At 39.0% G+C, this 24,518-nt stretch overlaps 1 protein-coding gene across 1 annotated transcript; it reads right to left on the reverse strand.

The window, feature by feature from the left end:
- Nucleotides 1-8,667: 8,667 nt before the first annotated feature.
- gdnfa (glial cell derived neurotrophic factor a) lies at nucleotides 8,668-15,430 on the reverse strand. Its single transcript, XM_043231715.1, has 3 exons — nucleotides 14,905-15,430; nucleotides 13,864-14,058; nucleotides 8,668-9,488 (listed from the first exon to the last, which is right to left on the reverse strand). Exons 2-3 carry the CDS (start codon nucleotides 14,030-14,032, stop codon nucleotides 8,959-8,961), a joined length of 699 nt encoding a protein of 232 aa, XP_043087650.1. The 5' UTR covers nucleotides 14,033-14,058; nucleotides 14,905-15,430; the 3' UTR covers nucleotides 8,668-8,958.
- Between the last annotated feature and the right edge of the window lie 9,088 nt (nucleotides 15,431-24,518).

The raw sequence follows: 24,518 nt of genomic DNA on the forward strand, positions 1-24,518 counted from the left end.
TCTCATTGTGTCTGAGAGACTTGATTTTATTTTATTCTTTTCTCCTTTTTTATTGTTAGCAGTTACAAAAAAATAACAGGGGAAAAAAAAAAATATATATATATATATATATATATATATATATATATATATATATATATATATATATATATATATATATATATATATATATATATATATATTGCATTACAATTATGCGCATTAAATGTAAGTAAAGTGTCTACTTTTAAGGTTTTAAATAAGTTTTTTGAAGAAAAAATTCTAAATTTGGTTGAAATAATATTTATGTCAAAATTCAAACGATGTGCTTTTTCTGACTTTTACATATTAAAATACTTAAAAGAATAAGGAAGCATACAAAATTCATTGATTTCAAGGAGTCTGACAAATGGGCGAAACCTATGATGGTGGCAAATTTAAAAAAAAATGTAAAATTACAACTAATTGGTATTTTGGGGTGAAAGTTATCAGGCTTTTAACGCGTCATATTTATATATATATATATATATATATATATATATATATGTATATATTTTTATATATATATATATATGTATATATTTTTATATATATATATATATATATATATATTTTTATATATATATATATATATATATATATATATTTATATATATATATATATATATATATATATATATATATATATATATATATATATATATATATATATATATATATATATATATATATATATATATATATATATATTTATATATATATATATATTAGATTAATTTGTTTTACCATTTGATTTATTTTTTTGGAGGCTGAAATGTTTGATCTTCTCCCACGAGATTGGCTCTTATAGTCTAGTCTCTGAAAAAGCACGCGGGACATGAATAATTAGGCCGCATGATTAATGCCGACGCAGCTTGGGCTTTTTAAAGTAGGTGCATAATTGAAATGCTCCGATTGTAAACATCTACTTTTAGACGGGTTGCATAAGTGCACATCAATCCCCGTCCGTGGATGAAGATGATGGCACCGCTGAAGAACGAGGAGACGTGGATTATGTGTCTCTGCTCGTTACAACCGAAAGGAATGTACCCTCTGGCTAACCTACAGGACGCTTTTGCTTTTTAAAACACGAGACGAGGTCCTGAAACACTATCGTTTCTCGGAGAGCCACTAATGCGCTCGAGTTGTTCCTCCCCGCGTCCGGAGCCTGTCCCGCAGGAACGGACGGACGCGTCCGGGGATTTCCCCCGCATTTCTGCCGCGTTACTGGATAGCGCTCGGAATAATAATCCTCTGGATATCCGCAGCTGCGGAGCCCTCGAAAGCACATCATCTGCCGAGCGGAGAAGCCCGGTGAAGAGTGAGGCGTCCCAGCTTCCCCCGCGCTGCGGCCTATTCCGAGCGCCGCTGATGTCAGCGTCCGTTACGGCCCGGGAATGCCGGAATGCCGGGGCGGGTGATGTCACCGAGCGCTTCGGGTTCGAGGCGGCGGCTGTCAGCGGATCGTATATCTGGGGCTTGTTGTCACGTTGTTCTCGGAGTCGGGCTCTCTGTGACTCCCTGAGGGCAGGGTTGCCAGGTTGTGTCGTTCCTGCGGGGGTTAAAGACGCGTTGTTGGTGTCCAGCGGTGTGACGTCATCGGGGTCGCTTCACGAAGAAGCAGCACTAACTCCCGCTTTGAGTCACTGTTTTTTTTTTTTACCGCGGTATACAGTATTATCAATCTTTCACGGACGTTTACATTAACCGTTCCCTCCTGGTGAGACGAGTCAAAAGATTTATTGCCGTTTAATCTCATCCAAAATAAACGTTTTTGTTGGCGTAATATTATTTGTGTGCACTGTGTATGTTTATTACGTATATATAAATACAAACACATGAACGTATATATTTAGGAAAAATTTTATGTTTATGCATTATATTTATGTAGCCTATATGTCTTTTTATCCATTCATCCATTCATCTATTGTTCTGTCCTTCCATCCATCCATCTATCCATCGTTCTGTCCTTCCATCCATCCATCCATCGTTCTGTCCTTCCATCCATCCATCGTTCTGTCCTTCCATCCATCCATTCATCTATTGTTCTGTCATTCCTTCCATCCATCCATTCATTCATCTATCGTTCTGTCCTTCCATCCATTCATCCATCGTTCTGTCCTTCCATCCATCCATCCATCGTTCTGTCCTTCCATCCATCCATCCATCCATCGTTCTGTCCTTCCATCCATCCATTCATCTATTGTTCTGTCCTTCCATCCATCCATCGTTCTGTCCTTCCATCCATCCATCCATCCATCGTTCTGTCCTTCCATCCATCCATCCATCCATCGTTCTGTCCTTCCATCCATCCATTCATCTATTGTTCTGTCCTTCCATCCATCCATCGTTCTGTCCTTCCATCCATCCATTCATCTATTGTTCTGTCATTCCTTCCATCCATCCATTCATTCATCTATCGTTCTGTCCTTCCATCCATCCATCGTTCTGTCCTTCCATCCATCCATCGTTCTGTCCTTCCATCCATCCATCCATCGTTATGTCCTTCCATCCATAGTTCTGTCCTTCCATCCATCCATTCATCTATTGTTCTGTCATTCCTTCCATCCATCCATTCATTCATCCATCGTTCTGTCCCTTTCATCCATCCATTCATCTATTGTTCTGTCCTTCCATCCATCCATCGTTCTGTCCTTCCATCCATCCATTCATCTATCGTTCTGTCCTTCCATCCATCCATCGTTCTGTCCTTCCATCCATCCATCCATCCATCGTTCTGTCCTTCCATCCATCCTTCCATCCATTGTTCTGTCCTTCCATCCATCCATCTATCCATCGTTCTGTCCTTCCATCCATCCATTCATCTATCGTTCTGTCCTTCCATCCATCCATCCATCCATCGTTCTGTCCTTCCATCCATCCATCCATCCATCCATCGTTCTGTCCTTCCATCCATCCATCCATCCATTGTTCTGTCCTTCCATCCATCCATCCATCCATCGTTCTGTCCTTCCATCCATCCATTCATCTATTGTTCTGTCCTTCCATCCATCCATCCATCCATCGTTCTGTCCTTCCATCCATCCATTTATCTATTGTTCTGTCATTCCTTCCATCCATCCATTCATTCATCTATCGTTCTGTCCTTCCATCCATCCATCGTTCTGTCCTTCCATCCATCCATTCATCTATTGTTCTGTCATTCCTTCCATCCATCCATTCATTCATCCATCGTTCTGTCCTTCCATCCATCCATTCATCTATTGTTCTGTCCTTCCATCCATCCATTCATCTATTGTTCTGTCCTTTCATCCATCCATCCATCGTTATGTCCTTCTATCCATTGTTCTGTCCTTCCATCCATCCATTCATCCATCGTTCTGTCCTTCCATCCATCCATTCATCTATCGTTCTGTCCTTCCATCCATCCATCCATCGTTCTGTCCTTCCATCCATCCATTCATCCATCGTTCTGTCCTTCCATCCATCCATTCATCCATCGTTCTGTCCTTCCATCCATCTATCATTCTGTCCTTCCATCCATCCAATAATCTATCATTCTGTCCTTCCATCCATCCAACCATGTTCTGTCCTTCCATCCATCCATCCATTCATCCATCGTTCTGTCCTTCCATCCATCCATCCATTCATCCATCGTTCTGTCCTTCCATCCATCCATCCATTCATCCATCGTTCTGTCCTTCCATCTATCCATCCATTCATCCATCGTTCTGTCCTTCCATCCATCCATTCATCCATCGTTCTGTCATTCATTCCATCCATCCATCTGTCCGTCCATCCATCTGTTATTATATCTGGCATTTTATCCATCCATCCATCCATCTGTTCTGTCAATCATTCTACCTATCTGTTGTCCATCCATCCATAGTTCTACTGTTCTATCCTTTCATCGACCATCCGTCTCTCGTTTTATTTATCTGTATGTCCACCTCTCCAGCCGTCCATCAGTCTGTTTCCTCCAGTGTGTTTCAGATTTCTTCCTCGTTGTGGTTCTGGTTCTGAATGCCTCGTGGTCCGATCAGTGACACGCTTCTTCTTCACAGTCCTCTGCAGCCCCATGGAAACATTTCCACAGAGTGCCCAGATTTACTGCTCGGCTCGGCTTTACGGCCAGCTTTTGTTTACCATAGAATCCTGGGCCGCCGTTCAGGAATGCGTTCGAGCCGAGCGGGACAGATCCCGACTCTCCAAAGCGCTCCTTCAGCACGTCGCTGATCTTCTGGAAGCCCTGGACTATGATGGACTTCCTACTGTAAATATCAGCTGTTTTTGTTGATGTTGTTGCAAATTCATTTACAGCGTGCACTGGTGTATGAGACACTTTTATACTTGAACATAAATTGAAAAAGGATTTTGCTAAACACAATTATAATCATCATAATAGAAAATTACATATTTGCTTAATTTATAATTATAGTTTTTAGCAATATAAATTTAGTATATATTTTGTGTGTGTGATGTTTATATATATATATATATGTGTGTGTGTGTGTGTGTGTGTGTGTGTGTGTGTGTGTGTGTGTGTTTTTTTTTGTTTTTTTTTATCTGAGCACGACTAGAGAAAAGCATAACTAGAAATATATTAAAAATATTTTTAACTAGAAAAAGGATTTTATATATTACAGCTATCATTTACAATTTATTTTTTTATAATATGACTGTATAAATTTTTTAGGTGTGAACACAACAATTAATATATAAATAATAAATAATAATGTGTATATTAGTTTTTAAAAAAATTAATATTTTTGTATATGTATATATCTTGAAAATATTTCCACGTATATATTTTTATTAATATATGCTATATATTTATGCTAAAATATTTTACATGTATTAACATATTTTTTCTTAAATATATACATTTATCTGTGCGTATTTTTATATAAAGTAGACATATATATATTACAAACTTTTATTTTGGATGCAAGTAATGATCAATTTGATACTGCTATGTCTGTCTATCCATCTAATATGTATATTATGTAGTATTATATAAGTAAATGCTAAATAATCTACAAATGTTTTAGATCTGAGTAAAAAATATAATAGCATAATATATTTTTGTAGTTTATATATATATATATATATATATATATATATATATATATATATATATATATATATATATATATACATAAAATGACAATTTTCTAGGTGTGTTTACAACTTTGGAGTGCAATTTAAATTCAAATGAAAAACACAAACGCATGATAGAAACGAGGTTTATTTTGTAAAAAGTTATAAAATGAATATTGTACAAAAATAAAGTCTGTAGAGAGCTTTGGTTCAGTAACACAAAACAAGACGAAACGTCTCACAGGACCGACGAACACCGCAGGACGGAAAACGAGTTTCAGCAGACATTTGAACTCTTATCTTGAATGTTCTCCTTCGAGGAATCCGAGAACGTAAGTCACGCGCAAACCGTCACACGTCATGTCCGAGGCGCGCGGCGGACGCGTGTTTCCGGTCGTTTCTGCCGCTCCGGAGCGCGTTTATCACGATTAGGGGGGAAAGGCCGATGAAATATATATATATATATCCTGATAAAAGAGGCACCTCGTGCTTTAGAGAGGTTTGGTTTGAGGGGGGATTTGTTCAGTGATTGCGTCATAATGCAGCAGCGAAGCCCGGAGCGCGCGGTTGGCGCATGCGCGTTTTATCGGTTTCGCGCTAATTGGTTGTTGCGCGAGGCAAGGTAGAAAAAGACTGAACAATTACAAAACAGCGAGGGTTAAGAGAGAGACCGACTTTAGCGTAGAAACATTTTTAGTGTTTACTTGCGGAGAAAAACAGCGCGGACACTGACTAGACTGAGATGAACGTCGCGTAACACCACAAGACACGAATTATTAATCATCTGCGATAATATCCACCTTATTTCCCCCGTAGGCCATTGCACACTGAAGTCCGAAAGGATGACTAATAAAAAATAAATAAATAAATACAAACATTTCGGAGCTTTTTTTTGTACATTTACTGCTTGATATCGTAAACCGGCGCATCGTTTTTATTCTATCCTCTCAATCCCGAACGCAGCGGTGTGTATTTAAACAGACAGTTTACTGCACTTTGTTACTCTTCTCCACAGCTAACCGGAAGTCTAGCACGTCCCAGCCCGGTCTCACGGAAGCGCGGATAGTGCGCAAAATGAAATCTATAACGCGTGGTGTTGATATGCAAAAACGGCGTTTGGCTCGTGCAATTTATAAGATTAGGGTTTGCTAAGATGCGTGCGCACGCGCAGACCGAGTAGCATGTGCACGTCAACCACTTTGGCGCGCGTTTTCACGATCCCGGGCTCCACGTGCACGGAAAACGGCCTACATCTCTGTTAAACAAGGCGGATAGAAAGTCAAAGATAAAACGATGGCTCGGCGCGCTTTGGGCTTGATGCACAGAAAGGCCTGCGTTCTCTCTCCCCGCGGGTTTGTTTAAATTGATCCCGTCGAGAAGTCGGTTAGAGCAGACAAAGCTGATTGGACGTAATTGGTCTTAAACGACGGGGGGTTGACCCCGGCGGTGGCTCCGGACCGGACCGAGCGGACCGCGGGATTAAAGAGGTCACGTGTAACATCATTTGCTCCGATCGAGCAGTCCATTTGTGGCGCTGGGCTCGGCGCAGGCGGTCTCTGGCGCTGATTTCATTACAGTGAGATGTAAACACGTCAGGCCAGACCGTATTTTAAAGAGATAATTGGAGACGAGCCATCTGAGGTCCGGCCCGAGCGCACGACGGACCCCGCTGCTCGTTTCAACGACGGAAAGAAAGCGAGACTTTCGCAAAAACAACATAAGCTTCTTGTTTTCTACAATAATACTTGGTCCTCCGCCCGCTTATTATCCGTTCTTTTGTTGTAGGAAACGACGGCAGACTGTCTGGTGGAGCTGGAGACCGAAGACGCGGCTTTTCCATCACCGACCGGGACGCAATTACCCGCTTTCCTTTCGTTCGTCTAAAGACTCCCTCCGATTTACTCAAGCTCATGTCGTTCCGTAACCATCTGACCTTCTTCTGTCAAACACCAGAAGGAGATCTAATCCGAAATGATGTTCTCAAAGCATCATAACAATTTCCGAGGCCCTCTGAAGTCGCGCGATGCTTTTTTTTGGGGGAACAAACAAGCAGTAACTCAAATCTCGTGCACTTTTTAACCCTTTGACCCTAAGGTTTTAGAGGTGTGCGTTGAAAAACGTCTCAGATTTGGGTATTGTTTCCTCGTGCATGTCAATCGCGTGACTTCAGAAGTTATTTCGTTATTTTTGTCTGCAAAATTCGTTGGTTTTAATTGCTCGAGGGCTGGAAGATTTCCCATTCGTATACCACGAAAAGATAGAATAAATGTAGAAAATTCTAAATAAAATATATTAGAAAAATTTAAATATATTGAATATACAATTTAATTTGTTTATAATATTTATAAAATGTATATTTTTATTTTTTATAATATATTTTACTAGAAAAAAAAATGGCAACCCTCATGTTTGACTTTTTGATTTTTAACACCATGTATTAATTATAATTGTAAAAAAAAACGTATTTATTTTTGGCGTATATAATATCTGAATAGTTTTTTAGATCTGAGCATAAGATGAGTGAAATTTGGGCTGAATTTGGTGGGCAAAATCAATCCAGAGTGTGTGTGCATATCTTTTACGGCACCTGAACCTCTCATCCTGTGAATCACGACACGTTTGGAACGAAATGAGCTTGACTAAACCACAAAATGCGAACGGTTTCTTGAAAAAAAAATCTCGTGCTCAAATTTGGCACCATCCAAGATAGAGAACAAAAACCCCCTCCTTAAATAAATAAGAGAAACAAACACTCTAATACGATGGATTGCAATAAATAACAATAACTTAATTCAATCTCAATAAATACACTTTCATATATACTATATATATATATATATATATATAGATAGCTTTCTGGATATTAAAGATCTGGAGTCTGTCGTGGTTCTGTGTGTAAACGTGATCCACCGCAGGCCCTTATCCCACGTGTTTGTTGCTGGATAAACGATGTGGTTTGGTAACAAAGTGAATACTGGATATATCTGGGATCTCCTTCCGAGAGTCCTGTGGCCCAGTCTGAAGCGTTTCTCGCACTGCGACAGATCCACGTACTAAGTGTTTATGTTTTCTAGTACGAACGTCTGAACATTCTTTAAATCAAGATGCATTTATTGTACAAGTAAAATGACTTAAGATATAAAGTCTTGTTTTCTGTAAAAAAATATATATATATATATTTATTATTATTTTTATTTTTTCAATATATATATATATATATATATATATATATATATAAAAAAAAATAATATATTTATTATTATTTTTATTTTATATATATATATATATATATATATATATATATATATATATATATATATTATTATATTTAAAAAATATATATATTTATTATTATTTTTATATATATATATATATATATATATATATATATATATATATATTATTATTATTTAAAAAATATATATATATATATATATATATATATATATATATATATTGCAAAAAAAGCCTTTTTTGTCCAAAAAGGTGGTTCCATAAAGAACCTTTAAAATCTGAAGAACCGTTCTGTTTCACAAAATTTTTTTTTTTTTGACTGAATGTTTTTTCATTTTTAAGAGTGTGTGGCAAGAAAAATAATCTTGTTTACGATTTGAAATGAAAATATTTTTGCCAGGTATTTTTTTTTTTTTATGTATATTAATATATAGACTTAATACACTATAAAAAGAATAAATCTAACAGAATAATCTATTATTGCATACAGCATTATCAGTATATATATATATATATACAGTATAAACAAGACTCGCTAAAATCACTTTACTTGTCAAGTAAACGCACCTGGATTCAAGAACGTGGAGATGCTCGCGCTAGGAAAGCTGCTGAAGATACTAAGAGGATCATGGGGTGGAGCGCGCGTCAAACGCAAGCGCACTTCCTGGCCGAGTGCTTCTTCAGAGTGTGGTATTCCAAGCTGTCGTCCAGAAACGAGATGTCGTCGTCGAAGGCGACGGGCCGGCAGCAAGTCCGAGACGGCGTCTCTTTGTCCAGCTTCTTGTTGTGGGTGAGGTTGTTGAGGATCTTGTCGTAGTTGGTCTCGGCGTCGAAACACGGGCCGCTGCAGTAGCGGAAGATCAGCTCCTCTTTGGTCCTGTAGCCCAAGCCCAGGTCTGTGACGTTGAGGTGGATCTCCTTCAGCAGACACCCGCGGCCTTGACCTTTGACCCTGTCGTCTCGGCTGTCCTTGCGGCCTCGCCCGCGGCTCCTCTTGCGCTCCGCTCGGCCCCGGCCGCTCCGCTCGGCGTTCGCTGCTCCTTTCTGGCGGCCCCGGTCCCGCTTGGTTTGCGAGTCTGCGTCGAAGTCGGAGGACCTGCGCAGTCGGCCGATGGTGGCTTCGATGAAGTCCATCACGCTCTCGAACTGCTCCGGATAAAGACCGTTCACGTCATCTTCAACAGACAGAACGAAACACAACGGCTGTGAGCTTCACTCTTCAAACAAGATGCATTTAAAGCCGTTTGGGACAACAAGCCTCGTTTTTGAGCAGTTTTAAATCAAGCAAAAATATCAACCGTTAAAAATCATTTTTGCTTTTTTTATGCCCCATTGGTAGATATTTTCGCTTGTGTGCTTTGAGGAAAATTTTATTATTATCTTAAATCATTTTACTTGCCACGTAAACTCATCTTGATTCGTGAATATTGAATATTTATGCAATAAAATGCTGGGGTTTTTTTGTAGCAATTTGACACATTTCGCATTCGCCGCATGTGCATTTATTTTAATTTGGATAAAAACTAAACGCAGTTTAAATTTTAACGCTGTAGATATTGTAAGCGTAACTTATTCAAGCATTTATGCTTTAAGGGAAAAAAAAAAAGTTAATTTAAATTTACTTTCAGTTTTATTAAACGTGATGCACTAAAATGACAAAAAATAAATAAAAACCAATAGCAACCATTAAACAAATAAACATTTAAAAAATAATAATAATAATAAAAAAAAAAAAAACGACAAAGTTACTAAACCTGAAACTGATAAGAATTACATAGACATAAACTAATAAAAATGACAAAAACACGACAAAATAACTAACAATAAAAGGGATATAAAAAAACTAAATAGATATTTAAAAAATAAAAATGACAAAGCACAGCATAAATTACTAAGACTAAAATGAAAAGTAATAAAAATTAATAATAATAACCTCTATATATTTTTAAATAATGATAAAATAATAAAAACGACTAAAACTGAAATAAGTCGTAACAGCTAAAAACTAATAAAGCCTACAAAAATACAGCAAAAGCACTAAAACAAAATTAAACAGACACAATAAAAATTGGATAGAAAAAGAACAACAAAACTGAAATGAAATGTAAAAAATTACGAACTTTGAAAAGATTCAAAATATTATGAAATGCCATGTTAATGAAAATGATGTGAAGTATTAATATTTGACGAGGGACCTAGAATGTTTTAACGGTTTTGTTTCCAGATGCTTCTTCGCTGTGTACACGGCTCACGGGATCTCTCCCGCTCTCGTGTCAGGCCTGCGATGGGAAACCTTATAGATCGTGACACTGAGGTACAACAGAAAAGCATCTGCTCGACCGCAAACTCGAAACATGCGCGCCGCCCTCATCTTAAACAAAAGCAAGCGCGCGTTTGATCTGCGCGTGATGCATCCTGATTTCATTACGGCCGGAGCTCCGAGTTCGCTCTGCGTTCGACTCGGAAAAGCCTCGCAACGCCGACGTTTTTACAAGCGATTTGACTTAAAAGAGGTTGACGGTGCTTCTGAAAATGACTGATTTAGTCCCACTTTAATAAAAAGCTGAACGTTTTACACACCCTTCAGAGAAATGTAGCATGCCACGAGTGAATGGGTGCCGTCAGAATGAGAGTCTGATCGAAACATCACGATGATCCACAGGACTCCGGTCCATCGGTTCAAGATGAACTTAATCCAGCATCGAGATGTTTTTAACTCGACTATGAGTCTATTATACATAATAACACTTCCTCCCGTGAATCAAAATCCAGCCAGAGCAGATTTCTCTCCTGATTCAGACCAGAACACGGCTATTAAGGACTCATATGCGCGTTAAAAACGTCGTGTTCGTATTCGTTTCGTCTTCTCCCGACGTTAACTGATGGGCCGGAGCGTTCTGATGCTTTGATCGAACTCTCATTCTGACGGCACCCATTCGCTTTGGTGAAGCAAATATCACGAGCTGCTCAGAAACGAGCGGCTTTGAGAAGTGCCGCCTCATGAGCGAGGAAAGGTAACCATAAACCACACCTTAACTAAACGAAATCCGTTTCAGGGATGTTCACGCAAATGGCTGCCATGCACGAGCGCCTGTTTCGTGTTACACGCGCACCATGTGCCGGCCCGGGACGATTCGGGTCTTCGGGGAACTGAGATGTTTGCCCGAGCTTCGGCTGTTTCTGAGCAGCCGGGCGTAACGAGCGCCGCCAGACTCCGGTGACCTTTACGCCGGTGTGTTTTTGTGTAACCCGTGCCGGTTGCGTGATCTACGGCCGTATCGGATGAACCTGTCTCAAACCTCTGACTGCGTAGAGAGCCGTTCTGTGCGTCACGGCCCGACTGAACGATGAGTGAACAGGCACACTCACATTAGTCCCGTTTAGAGTTTGTTTTTTGATATTTTGCAGCCTTACAAACACGTCTCAGTCGACCGATCACTTGATATATATACCTCTCTTCTATCTTTACAGACTGGGTCGAGGCGCTGAACGAGAGCGTCAGTAGTGTATAATCACAAGATAACTAAACTAAAGGCCTTTTATTAGTTAATTGTGTAGACCGCTTTAGTTTCAGGAGGATGTTTGTAATCAAGTCGACGATAATCACTAGAGCGATCCAGTCCAACTATTCTTTCTCACAATTATCTCACGATCTGACTTTGCATCTCATCATATGTCTCGCAATTCTGATTTATATCTCGCAATTCTGAGTTTTTCTTGCAATTCTGACTTTATCTTACAACTCTTTTTCTCGTAATTCGTAGTTTATCTCTCAATTCTGACTTACAGTATATCTCGCAATTCTGAATTTTTCTCGCAATTCTGACTTTTTCTCGTAATTTTGACTTTTTCTCGCAATTCGTACTTTATCTCACAATTCCATACTTTCTCACAATTCTGACTTTTTCTTGCAATTCTGACGTTTTCTCGCAACTCGTACTTTATCTCATAATTCTGACTTTTTCTTGCAATTCTTTTTCTCGCAATTTGTAGTTTATCTGGCAACTCTGACTTATATCTCGCAATTCTGACTTTTTCTCATAATTCGTGGTTTATCTCTCAATTCTGACTTACAGTATATTTCGCAATTCTGACTTTTTCTCGCAACTCGTACTTTATCTCATAATTCTGACTTATATCTCGCAATTCTGACTTTTTCTCGTAATTTTGACTTTTTCTCACAATTCGTACTTTCTTGCAATTCAGATTTTTTTCTCGCAATTCTTTTTTTTCTCGCATTTCGTACTTTATCTCACAATTCAGATTTTTTCTCGCAATTCTTTTTCTCGCAATCCGTAGTTTATCTGGCAACTCTGACTTATATCTCACAATTCTGACTTTTTCTCATAATTTTGACTTTTTCTCGCAATTTGTAGTTTATCTCTCAATTCTGACTTTTTCTCGCAATTCTGACTTTTTCTCGCAATTCCGACTTTTTCTCGCAATTCCGACTTTTTCTCGCAATTCTTTTTCTCGCAATCCGTAGTTTATCTGGCAACTCTGACTTATATCTCACCACTCTGACCTTTTCTCTCGCAATTCTGACTTTCTCGCAGTCCGTGCATCGCGTCTCACAATTCTGAAGTGTCTCTCAATCCCGGCTCCTCTCAGAATTGCAAGACGTGAACTCAGAATGGTGAGGAAAAGTGGGACGTAAGCTTGCAGCTGTGAGGAAAAGGGAATCGTGAGATAAAAAGCGCAGTTCACTTTCATGGCACAGGAGCGAAAACCTCAGACTTGGCAACAACGAAATCCACACTTGTTACCCTTTATATGTTTGTATCACACGGAAGAAATAAGCTTCCCTGTAGTTCAGATCGACTCGTTTGCAGCAATCGGATGCAGATCGGTGTTCTGCTAAGCGTACGATCTGTTCAGTATGTCAGAACATGATGTTTTGTGTCAGAGCGACATTTAGAAGGACGCATCTCAGTCATGCACTCAAAACCTCTTTTCGTTCGCGTCGCTTCGGACGTCTGACTGAATGCACCGCGCGCTCTCCCCCCGCTTTTAGCGGCCGCTCTCTGGACTGCCATTACGAGAACACATTTTGGAGCGATTCGGAGACACCGACGCACGCGGGGATCGAACCCCCCGAGACGCAAGTCGCTGACTGATTCGACACGTGTTTGTTTCGTTCGCTGCGGTTTCGGCGCGCCTCGCGTTACGCAAGGGTCTGGCCGAGAGGTGCGTATTTTGGGCCAGTCCGGTGCCAAGTTCGACTCGTTGGCGCTCTGATTTCGAAAGTTCCCACGATGCTACCGCGCGATGGATGCGCTGTGGCACGTCTGGAACAACTGCGGGAAATGCACGGCGAACGCATAGCTCGTGCCTTCCCCGTCACGTCGCGGCAGCACCTTTGAACGGATGGGGGTTTGTTACCTAAAACGTGATGTTTGGGTTAACGCGCCGCGCTCTTGACCGGTCGCGCATCTGCGTCTGGCTTGCTCAGCGCGCAGCTATGCAAGTAATTGAAAGCAGTTCTCCAACGCCACCGAACGAACGCTACTATCGCGACGCGCATTGAGAGTTGCATGCTCGGTGACTTACATTGCTCCTCCACGGAGGCTCGTTTTTGGCGCGCGGTTTCAGGCTGGGAGTCGACGACGGGGTCCAGAGCGGGGTCTCTTTTGGGTGGCTGCAGCTTGTGGAAGACGGGGCGTGATGACACGGAGCTCAGGAGCAACAAACACGTGGCTAGAATGTCCCATAACTTCATTTTAGACTCAGTTCCTTCGGGGGAAGCTGCAACGGCGCAAAAGGTAAAAGCGTGAACGTCCGCACAAAGGCATGCATGGGTGACAAACACAAATGGCAAAAAAACGAGAGACCTTTCACGTGTTAATCGCTTTCACCGAAATAGAATTAAATATTCCGACGAGGGCCCTGCGTGAAATGTGTTCTGTAGGCCAGTTAATGCCGAACAGATTTTCTGTCAGAAAAATGCGCGTTTTCTGCCAGAGTTTTCCCCCGTTCCGATCCCGAAAACTCCCGTTGATGAGAAGGCAAATAAAATCTTCCAGTTTCGTGAAGTTTACAATGACTTTTACGAGCCTTTATTGCAGCAAATGACGCTTTAGCTCGACATTTTTCATCATTAAAACCTGCTGGTGATTAAAGCTTTTTGATATTTCGAGAAGGCCATTTGGTTGATATATTACTGCTTGATGCAAAACTGGATTTTCATTATTATTAGTAGTTATTTTTACGTTTCAAGTGTTCGACCTATTAAAACGAGTCCATTAAATGTGCTCCAAAGTGTAAACAGCGTTTTATAGAAGTTACAAAGTTATGTTTTGAAAAGCGTACAGCAAGCAATTGTTCGGCAGCGATCTCGATGTATAGTTTTATGTTCAGAGAAACGTGCACTCTTGCAAATAAAGGACTCAGATTGGGTTACGCAGGCCTTTTTTGTGTTTTGGTGCATCTGAATGTGAGGAACCTGCAATCAAATGCGCAACTTTTTCGTTTCTAAGCTGCCTGCTTGTGGAAGGATTATTAACACGACGCGTCGGTAACGTGCACGCGTAAAAAACGAACAAGCAAAAAAGTATTCCGTGTGCACATGCAGGAGGAATGACATGAATTCACCTTAAATGGGGTCCATACAGACCGGAGCTTCAGAAAAGCCAAATTGTCAGTAAATCGGGAAACATCCAAAGGATAAAATCCGTGCGTTATCCACAAACTACCACGATTCCGGGTCCACTCACAACATGTTATCCGCTAGATCCCAATGAAGCGTGCGCAGAAGTGTCCAGAGTGTCCAAGTGACGCGCCGTGCGCAACGCGACGCGCGGAACCGTGATGCTGCCGCGTCTGCAACGAGAGAGAAAACCAGCAGCAGCGGCTCAGACGAAGACATCGGGATCCCGGAGACGCAGATCCGGATCCGAACTAACTGTGGTAGTTCCCCGTGTCTACCAAAGCGCGCCGCATTCTGCCTCCGAGACGCGGCGCACAGGTGATGAAATCCAGGTGAACGCGTGTTAATATCCGCACGGATCAGGTGAAAGTGAAGCGCGACTGTACAGCAGATGGTGTGTGTGTGTGTGTGTGAGAGAGAGAGAGAGAGAGAGAGATCTGTCAGCAGCGCGCAGCGGTCATGGTCCACACGCGCGTCTCCGAACGCGTCTGACGCTCGCGCTCCGAGCGCGTTTAAATACGCTCAGGGGTTCGAGCGCGCTGACGTCACGCGCGGGCCCCGCCCTCGTTTCTCTCACGCTCGCGCAATGTGGATCCATCCATCCATCGCCGTCTCCATCTGCGCGAAGGAAGCTGTTCGTAAGAAGTGTAAAATACGGGCGAGCAACTTTTACGAAGCAAAACCCGAAATGCAAAACGATGCGCTTAACGGATGCAGCAAAAAACCGAAACTAAAAAGTATATCGAAAAATGCTAACTATTTAGAGCTTTTCGCTGTTTACATAGTAATAACCTCGCGATGTCTGCAGTAAATACCATGGCGTTAATCTGGTAGGGCAGCATTGTTTTGTGAGGGAGGTTTGTGGTGTTTGTGTGTCGTTCCACAGGATTAAGCTGCGTCATACAGCCTTTATTAAAACCATCTTTATTAAATCAAAGGATCAGTGACTTTAAACCCCGTCTGCTATTGTAAACGGAGCTCTGAATTCAGGAATATGAGAGATTTCTGACGTGTCGTAAGCATGCATGACCCTTGCAATGCATTCATTCGGGGTTTATTTTTTTTATGCATGCGGATGTAGATGCAACCTTACGAGGAATACAGCAAAGAAGAAGAATGAACGTTTGCTGGATTAGTTTGTTTCTTCAACAGATTCGGAGGAAGTGCCGCGTTGCATCAGTGTCTCAGCAATGGATGTGAATGGGTGCCGCCAGATCGAGAGTCTAGTAGAAACATCACAATAATCCGGTCCGTCATTTAACATCTGGAGAAGACAAAAGATCAAACTAATCCGCCATTGCTTTTAACTGATGATTAGTTTGATCTTTTGATTGCGATGTCTCTATCGGCGTCTCGTTCTGACGGCACCCATTCACCTTCGTCCCCACCCGAGGCCGCATTTTCACTTTTGGGTGAACTGTTGCTTTAAAGGATTGATGCTGCGCTCATGCTTCACAACAAAACACCGAACGACTGCCAAAAAAAAGCAGCACAAATAAAAGAATCCCCGACGGCAGATGTGTGTGTGTTTGTATGCATGCTTTGTATGAAATAGTTGAGGAGGAGGAGGGTTTCCCCAGCTGAGCCTCGGTCCCTCCCAAGATTCCTTCTCATCTACTCATCGTCTCATCTTAGGGAGTTTTTCTTGCTACTGTCATCTTCGGCTCCCCCGAGGGACTCTGTAAGCCTCTATTCATTGTAAAGCTGCTCGGAACAATTCGCATTGTGAAGGGCTCTATACAAACAAATTGAATTGGAAAAAGTGAATTGAATTAAAGCTGCGTGGCTTTATGAAGCGGAGCTCTCTAAACATCCTGCCATGAGTCTGAAAGCACATCCATGCACAGATACAGGGGCGTAGAAGACGTTTAAAAGAGAAAAACACCAGTGAAACTTAAAGATGTAGTAGATGGAGATGTTTGAAAAGAAGTTATCTCAGAATAACTGATTGATGAACATAAAAAAAAAAAAAAAAATATATATATATATATATATATATATATATATATATATATATATATATATGCATATAATTATATATATATATATATATATATATATATATATATATATACTAAAAAATATAATTTTTTTTCCCAATTTATTTAAACTGTAATATATTAAATGTAATTTAACTAATTATATAATGGCATATAATGTATAGAATTTATGCATACAGTTAACTAATTATTTGTACTTAATAGCATACAAATATTAGTTATTCTGCAGGAATTGCATTTGCAAAAATATACTCTTAATAAACTAACATAAGTATAAAACTAACTGACGAAAAAAAATTTTTAATAATCTTATTATTCATATATATATATATATATATATATATATATATATATATATATATATATATATATATATATATATATATATATATAGTGTACACATTAAAAATAATAAAAATTAAATATATATTATGTTTTATATATATATATATTTTATTTATATATATATATATTTAAAATATTTTTATTTTATATATTTTATATATTATATATATATATATATATATATATATATATATATATATATATATATATATATATATATGTATAAATAACCTAACACAATAAAAGCAACATGAAAAAATATATTTGTGCAAATTTATAACTGAATTATCTGTTTTTGCAACTCATATACACACACACAGACGGATAGATAGATACCTTTCATCTCTTACGACATTATATGTAGAATTATAGAAAAAGTGCAGCAGTATGACTAAAAGCCTGTCTTTATTAAACACACACATTTTCAGCGCGTTTAATTCTCTACAGATATACTAAATAATTAAAAGGTGCTTAAACCTCGTGGAGAATGTCTTGTTTCCCTCTTGTTCGGTGCATTCAAAGACGTGTTCATTTAGTGTATTGTGAGAGCAAAAGCACTGGCTGTCATTATGATTTCCTAAAGAAACCTGTCATATAATACGTGAAAGGCCAAACCCTTCAATTCAACACTCAAATCCTGAAAGGCAGGACGAGGCATGTTTCCTTTGAATGGGTATTAAGTCGAATATTCAGAACTTGGACGGGCCCTTAAAGCATGTTCGCTTTTAACCTTCTGTTGAGATCGTTTTCGCAAAGCCGCCATGCTTTTGATTGTCTCGAATACAACGGGCCTTTTGTTTTAGGACGCCGATCGAAGCAGTCCAGTCGCAAAGACCTGAACCATCGAACAGTTTCAGAACACGCCAGCGACCCACGAAGCGCTCAAACGGTCCAAACAGACCCGGTGTGTGTCTCTTGAGACGAGCGTCAATGCTCTCAGATGCTGTGGAGCGCAGCGAGTATCTGGTGTTCTTCAGCTGTGACACTGTGATCCCGTCATTCCGTAGTGAAGTCCGATCCCCTGCTCCTGATATGCATTTTAAGTCATATGCCTGTGTGCTCCTGCTTATATTTCATTGATCTATTTTGTCATAATTGTCTCTCTGTAAGCCTGTCTCTGTGCTCCTGCTTTAGGATCTTCATTGATCTATTTTCTCTCTCTCTCTCTCTCTCTCTCTCTGTCTCTCTCTCTGTCTCTCTCTCTCTCTCTCTCTCTCTCTCTCTCTCTCTGTCTCTCTCTCTCTCTCTCTCTCTCTCTCTCTCTCTCTCTCTCTCTCTCTCTCTCTCTCTCTCTCTCTCTCTCTCTCTCTCTCTCTCTCTCTCTCTCTCTCTCTCTCTCTCTCTCTCTCTCTCTCTCTCTCTCTCTCTCTCTCTCTGTCTCTCTCTCTTCTCTCTCTCTCTCTCTCTCTCTCTCTCTCTCTCTCTCTCTCTCTCTCTCTCTCTCTCTCTCTCTCTCTCTCTCTCTCTCTCTCTCTCTCTCTCTCTCTCTCTCTCTCTCTCTCTCTCTCTCTCTCTCTCTCTCTCTCTCTCTCTCTCTCTCTCTCTCTCTCTCTCTCTCTCTCTCTCTCTCTCTCTCTCTCTCTCTCTCTCTCTCTCTCTCTCTCTCTCTCTCTCTCTCTCTCTCTCTGTCTCTCTCTCTCTCTCTCTCTCTCTCTCTCTCTCTCTCTCTCTCTCTCTCTCTCTCTCTCTCTCTCTCTCTCTCTCTCTCTCTCTCTCTCTCTCTCTCTCTCTCTCTCTCTCTCTCTCTCTCTCTCTCTCTCTCTCTCTCTCTCTCTCTCTCTCTCTCTCTCTCTCTCTCTCTCTCTCTCTCTCTCTCTCTCTCTCTCTCTCTCTCTCTCTCTCTCTCTCTCTCTCTCTCTCTCTCTCTCTCTCTCTCTCTCTCTCTCTCTCTCTCTCTCTCTCTCTCTCTGTCTCTCTCTCTCTCTCTCTCTCTCTCTCTCTCTCTCTCTCTCTCTCTCTCTGTCTCTCTCTCTCTCTCTCTCTCTCTCTCTCTCTCTCTCTCTGTCTCTCTCTCTCTCTCTCTCTCTCTCTCTCTCTCTGTCTCTCTCTCTCTCTCTCTCTCTCTCTCTCTCTCTCTCTCTGTCTCTCTCTCTCTCTCTCTCTCTCTCTCTCTCTCTCTCTCTCTCTCTCTCTCTCTCTCTCTCTCTCTCTCTCTCTCTCTCTCTCTCTCTCTCTCTCTCTCTCTCTCTCTCTCTCTCTCTCTCTCTCTCTCTCTCTCTCTCTCTCTCTCTCTCTCTCTCTCTCTCTCTCTCTCTCTCTCTCTCTCTCTCTCTCTCTCTCTCTCTCTCTCTCTCTCTCTCTCTCTCTCTCTCTCTCTCTCTCTCTCTCTCTCTCTCTCTCTCTCTCTCTCTCTCTCTCTCTCTCTCTCTCTCTCTCTCTCTCTCTCTCTCTCTCTCTCTCTCTCTCTCTCTCTCTCTCTCTCTCTCTCTCTCTCTCTCTCTCTCTCTCTCTCTCTCTCTCTCTCTCTCTCTCTCTCTCTCTCTCTCTCTCTCTCTCTCTCTCTCTCTCTCTCTCTCTCTCTCTCTCTCTCTCTCTCTCTCTCTCTCTCTCTCTCTCTCTCTCTCTCTCTCTCTCTCTCTCTCTCTCTCTCTCTCTCTCTCTCTCTCTCTCTCTCTCTGCTCTGTCTCTGACTGTCTCTTTCTGTCTCTCTCTGACTGTCTCTCTCTCTGATCTCTCTCTCTCTCTGTCTCTCTCTCTCTCTTAGGGTCTCTTTCTCTCTACTCTCTCTCTCCACTTTCTCTCTTTGCAACATACAGGACGTGCTGTCAAATCCAGTTATTATCCAAAATAAGTTTTGTTTGCATGTGTGTGCAATGTATTTATTATGTATATATAAATACAAACACATTCATGTATATAACTTGATATAACTTAATTTAACTTGAGTAAAAAATGCAAATAAAATATTAATAAATAAAACAAACAAATAAAATCAGAAATACTTTGAAATCTTAAATGATAGCTATAATGAATAAAAAATGTATAGAGACATTAAAACACTAAATAGCAAAATGCCTAAAGTTTTAAATGCATACATCATATTTAAAAGTAAAATATAATTCAGAATATGAATAAATACTTCAGTATTTATACGCACATGTGCATAATCAATTTGGTTGCATTATTATTTTTATTTGACTTTATTATTATTTTTTTATTTTTAAAAGTAACAAGTACATTTGTGACATGAAAATATCCAAACGAGCTGGAATGACCGTTTTTCATTATTAAGACAGCATTTTAATACATCATAGTTGCAACATAATTAGAAATTTTTGTGCCCTGTGTATTTCTCATGCATGTCAGAGGACTAAAACCGAGCTGCAGTTTAGCTTGAAAGTCAAACACGTTAATGGCAATGTGGCAAACATACGTGAGTAATCAGAGATTACGGACTGGATGAAACGCTCAGGATAATGGAATTACAGGAATAAGGGTGAAGGGAACAAAGATCAGACTGTCACTGCTCGGGATGGGTGTTTCCCTGATTGAGAAAAGCTGCGCTCACCACAAGTCAACACAGTAAACAATTAGATAAAATAAATGTTATTGCAGAACGCCAACGATAACATCTGCTGTGTTGGTGAGGTACCAAAGTACACAACGGTGATGACCCAGTAACGAATCGCATGAGATGTGTTTACATGCATAATTGCAAGCCTTTTGAATAACATTAGAAGCAAACAGCTTTATTCTGTATCTTTATTCCACTTTTCATTAGATGCGTTTTCAAACCTGGCGGCGTTTCGTCTGCTGATGTGGCATCCAGTGGTAATTGTTTGCAAATGCTGTGATATTGGCGCTCGCGAATATTGGGTTGCATCACAAAAATGGCACTGCTTAATGGATATAATACAAGGCATCCAGCCGTATGAATGCGCACTGATGGGTTAGAAATAAAAACACACTGCACATTCACATTTTTTGCATATATGCATCTCACCAAACTGTGTGGGTTGAGTTACATGCTACATGAGTTTAGCGCACTGTAAAAAACATATATATATTTCGAAGAGGTGAATAAAACTAAAGTAAGGAAAATTTTACATTTAAATATTGTTTTAAATTTTGAGATTCTGGGATATTTGTCTTTTAATAACATGATGTTATTAGTGTGTATTTTATTGCACTTTATGCCATTACATCTTCAATTACAATACATATATCTTTAAAAAGATGTTTTCTCTAAATGAGTTTACATACTGCAAAATTATTTTAGTTTTGAAGGACTGCACTGAGGGGGTTATTCATATGTTATATGATCTTAAGCTGATCTTATTATTTCACTGTGTTTAAACATTTAATTACAAGTCTTTAAAGGCCGTTTTCTCAAAATGAGTTTTTTCTCAACTTCAGCAGTACTTATATTTACCAAAATTGACAGTTTCACTCGTATCTATATTCTAAAGTATTTTACTGAGGGGTTTGTTGATTTTATTATTGCAGTTTGTCTGTTTGTATATTTCATTGAAAAGCCGTGTCTTTAAGAGGTGGCTTCTCAAATTGAGTTCTTTCTTCACTTCAGCAGCACTTACATAAACCAAAATGTACAGTTTCACTCATGTCTGTATTCTGAAGACTTTTACTGAAGGGTTTCTTCATATGTCTTCAGCTGATTTTATTATTTTCACTTTATCTACTGAGATTTCATGAAAATGCATACAGGCCGTTTCATCAAAATGAGTTTTTTCTTCACTTCAGCAGCACTTACATACACCAAACTTTACAGTTTCACTCATATCAGTATTCTAAAGGATTTTACTGAAGGGTTTCTTCATATGTCTTCAGCTGATTTTAATATTGCTCTTTATCTTTTTGCCTCTTTGGATTCAATTACAATGCAAACCTTTAAAGACTGTTTTCTCACAATGATTTTTTTCTCCACTTCAGTAGCACTTATATATACCAACATTTACAGTTTCACTCATATCTACATGCTGAAGGTTTTTATTGAAGGGTTTGTTCATATATCATTCACTTGTTTTCATTATATTTCACTTTATCTAAGACCGTGTCTAAATACAATGCATATATTTAAAGGATGTTTTCTCTGAATTAATTTGTTTCTTCATTTCAGCAGCACTTGCATACACCAAAATTTAGAGTTTTACACCTGTCTGTATTCTGAAGAATTGTCCTGAGGGGTTTGTTCGTATGTCTTCAGCTGATTTTATTATTTTCACTTTATCTACTGAGATTTCATGAAAATGCATACAGGCCGTTTCATCAAAATGAGTTTTTTCTTCACTTCAGGAGCACTTAAATACACCAAACTTTACAGTTTCACTCATATCAGTATTCTAAAGGATTTTACTGAAGGGTTTCTTCATATGTCTTCAGCTGATTTTAATATTGCACTTTATCTACTGAGATTTCATGAAAATGCATACAGGCCGTTTCATCAAAATGAGTTTTTTCTTCACTTCAGCAGCACTTAAATACACCAAACTTTACAGTTTCACTCATATCAGTATTCTAAAGGATTTTACTGAAGGGTTTCTTCATATGTCTTCAGCTGATTTTAATATTGCTCTTTATCTTTTGGCCTCTTTGGATTCAATTACAATGCAAACCTTTAAAGACTGTTTTCTCACAATGATTTTTTTCTCCACTTCAGTAGCACTTATATATACCAACATTTACAGTTTCACTCATATCTACATGCTGAAGGTTTTTATTGAAGGGTTTGTTCATATATCATTCACTTGTTTTCATTATCGCACTTTATCTAAGACCGTGTCTAAATACAATGCATATATTTAAAGGATGTTTTCTCTGAATTAATTTGTTTCTTCATTTCAGCAGCACTTGCATACACCAAAATTTAGAGTTTTACACCTGTCTGTATTCTGAAGAATTGTCCTGAGGGGTTTGTTCGTATGTCTTCAGCTGATTTTATTATTTTCACTTTATCTACTGAGATTTCATGAAAATGCATACAGTGCCGTTTCATCAAAATGAGTTTTTTCTTCACTTCAGGAGCACTTAAATACACCAAACTTTACAGTTTCACTCATATCAGTATTCTAAAGGATTTTACTGAAGGGTTTCTTCATATGTCTTCAGCTGATTTTAATATTGCACTTTATCTACTGAGATTTCATGAAAATGCATACAGGCCGTTTCATCAAAATGAGTTTTTTCTTCACTTCAGCAGCACTTAAATACACCAAACTTTACAGTTTCATTCATATCATATCAGTATTCTAAAGGATTTTACTGAAGGGTTTCTTCATATGTCTTTAGCTGATTTTATTATTTTTACTTTATCTACTGAGATTTCATGAAAATGCATACAGGCCGTTTCATCAAAATGAGTTTTTTCTTCACTTCAGCAGCACTTACATACACCAAACTTTACAGTTTCATTCATATCAGTATTCTAAAGGATTTTACTGAAGGGTTTCTTCATATGTCTTCAGCTGATTTTATTATTTTTACTTTATCTACTGAGATTTCATGAAAATGCATACAGGCCGTTTCATCAAAATGAGTTTTTTCTTCACTTCAGGAGCACTTACATACACCAAACTTTACAGTTTCACTCATATCAGTATTCTAAAGGATTTTACTGAAGGGTTTCTTCATAAATCAATCGTTTGGTTTATACAACTGTTCATAAAAGGCGAAAATTTATTTTTTCCTGACCGTTAACAGTATTTTCTGATTTATGGACTGATAAAAAGAGTAATCCAAAATCCCCTCTATAAAAACCTTTAATTCTAATGAGCTAACAAAATAAAAGAAGAATTTTAAACCCGGCTTCATCCAGTGTTCAGATTTATTTTCCGGAATTGTTAACAAACTAGCAAGTATTATTTCAGATCATGTCTGAATTACACATTAAAACACAATAGTTTTTTTTTTGCAATTCTTAATATAATCAATAAACTGGCCAATTTAATGTAGCACTTGCTGTCTGTGTAAATATTTGTAAAAATGTACCTGCAATTTGAAAATTGAAGCAGTTTCGATGTGAATTCAACAGCAAATGTGTTGCACTTAGCCCTTAGTTTTAGAGGTTATCACTAAAATTATAAGTGCTAGTAATATTGATTATAAAACACATCTTGCATGAGTTGTGGATGAGGCTATTAAACAATCTAGGACAGGTTACATTTGGACACAGTGATTTGTCCTCTACTTAATGGTGTTTCAGTTTTATTTCATTAAACGGTTGGGTTTATGTAAACCCATTTTGTCGACTAGATAAT

Source organism: Puntigrus tetrazona, unplaced genomic scaffold (assembly GCF_018831695.1).
Source record: "Puntigrus tetrazona isolate hp1 unplaced genomic scaffold, ASM1883169v1 S000000401, whole genome shotgun sequence".
NCBI lineage: Eukaryota > Metazoa > Chordata > Actinopteri > Cypriniformes > Cyprinidae > Puntigrus > Puntigrus tetrazona.

Coding starts and splice junctions, on each gene's coding strand:
- gdnfa (XM_043231715.1), bottom strand. CDS start 14,032: ATGAAGTTATGGGACATTCTAGCCACGTGTTTGTTGCTCCTGAGCTCC. Junction 9,489..13,863: donor AGCCTCCGTGGAGGAGCAAT/GTAAGTCACCGA, acceptor TGTCTGTTGAAG/ATGACGTGAACGGTCTTTAT.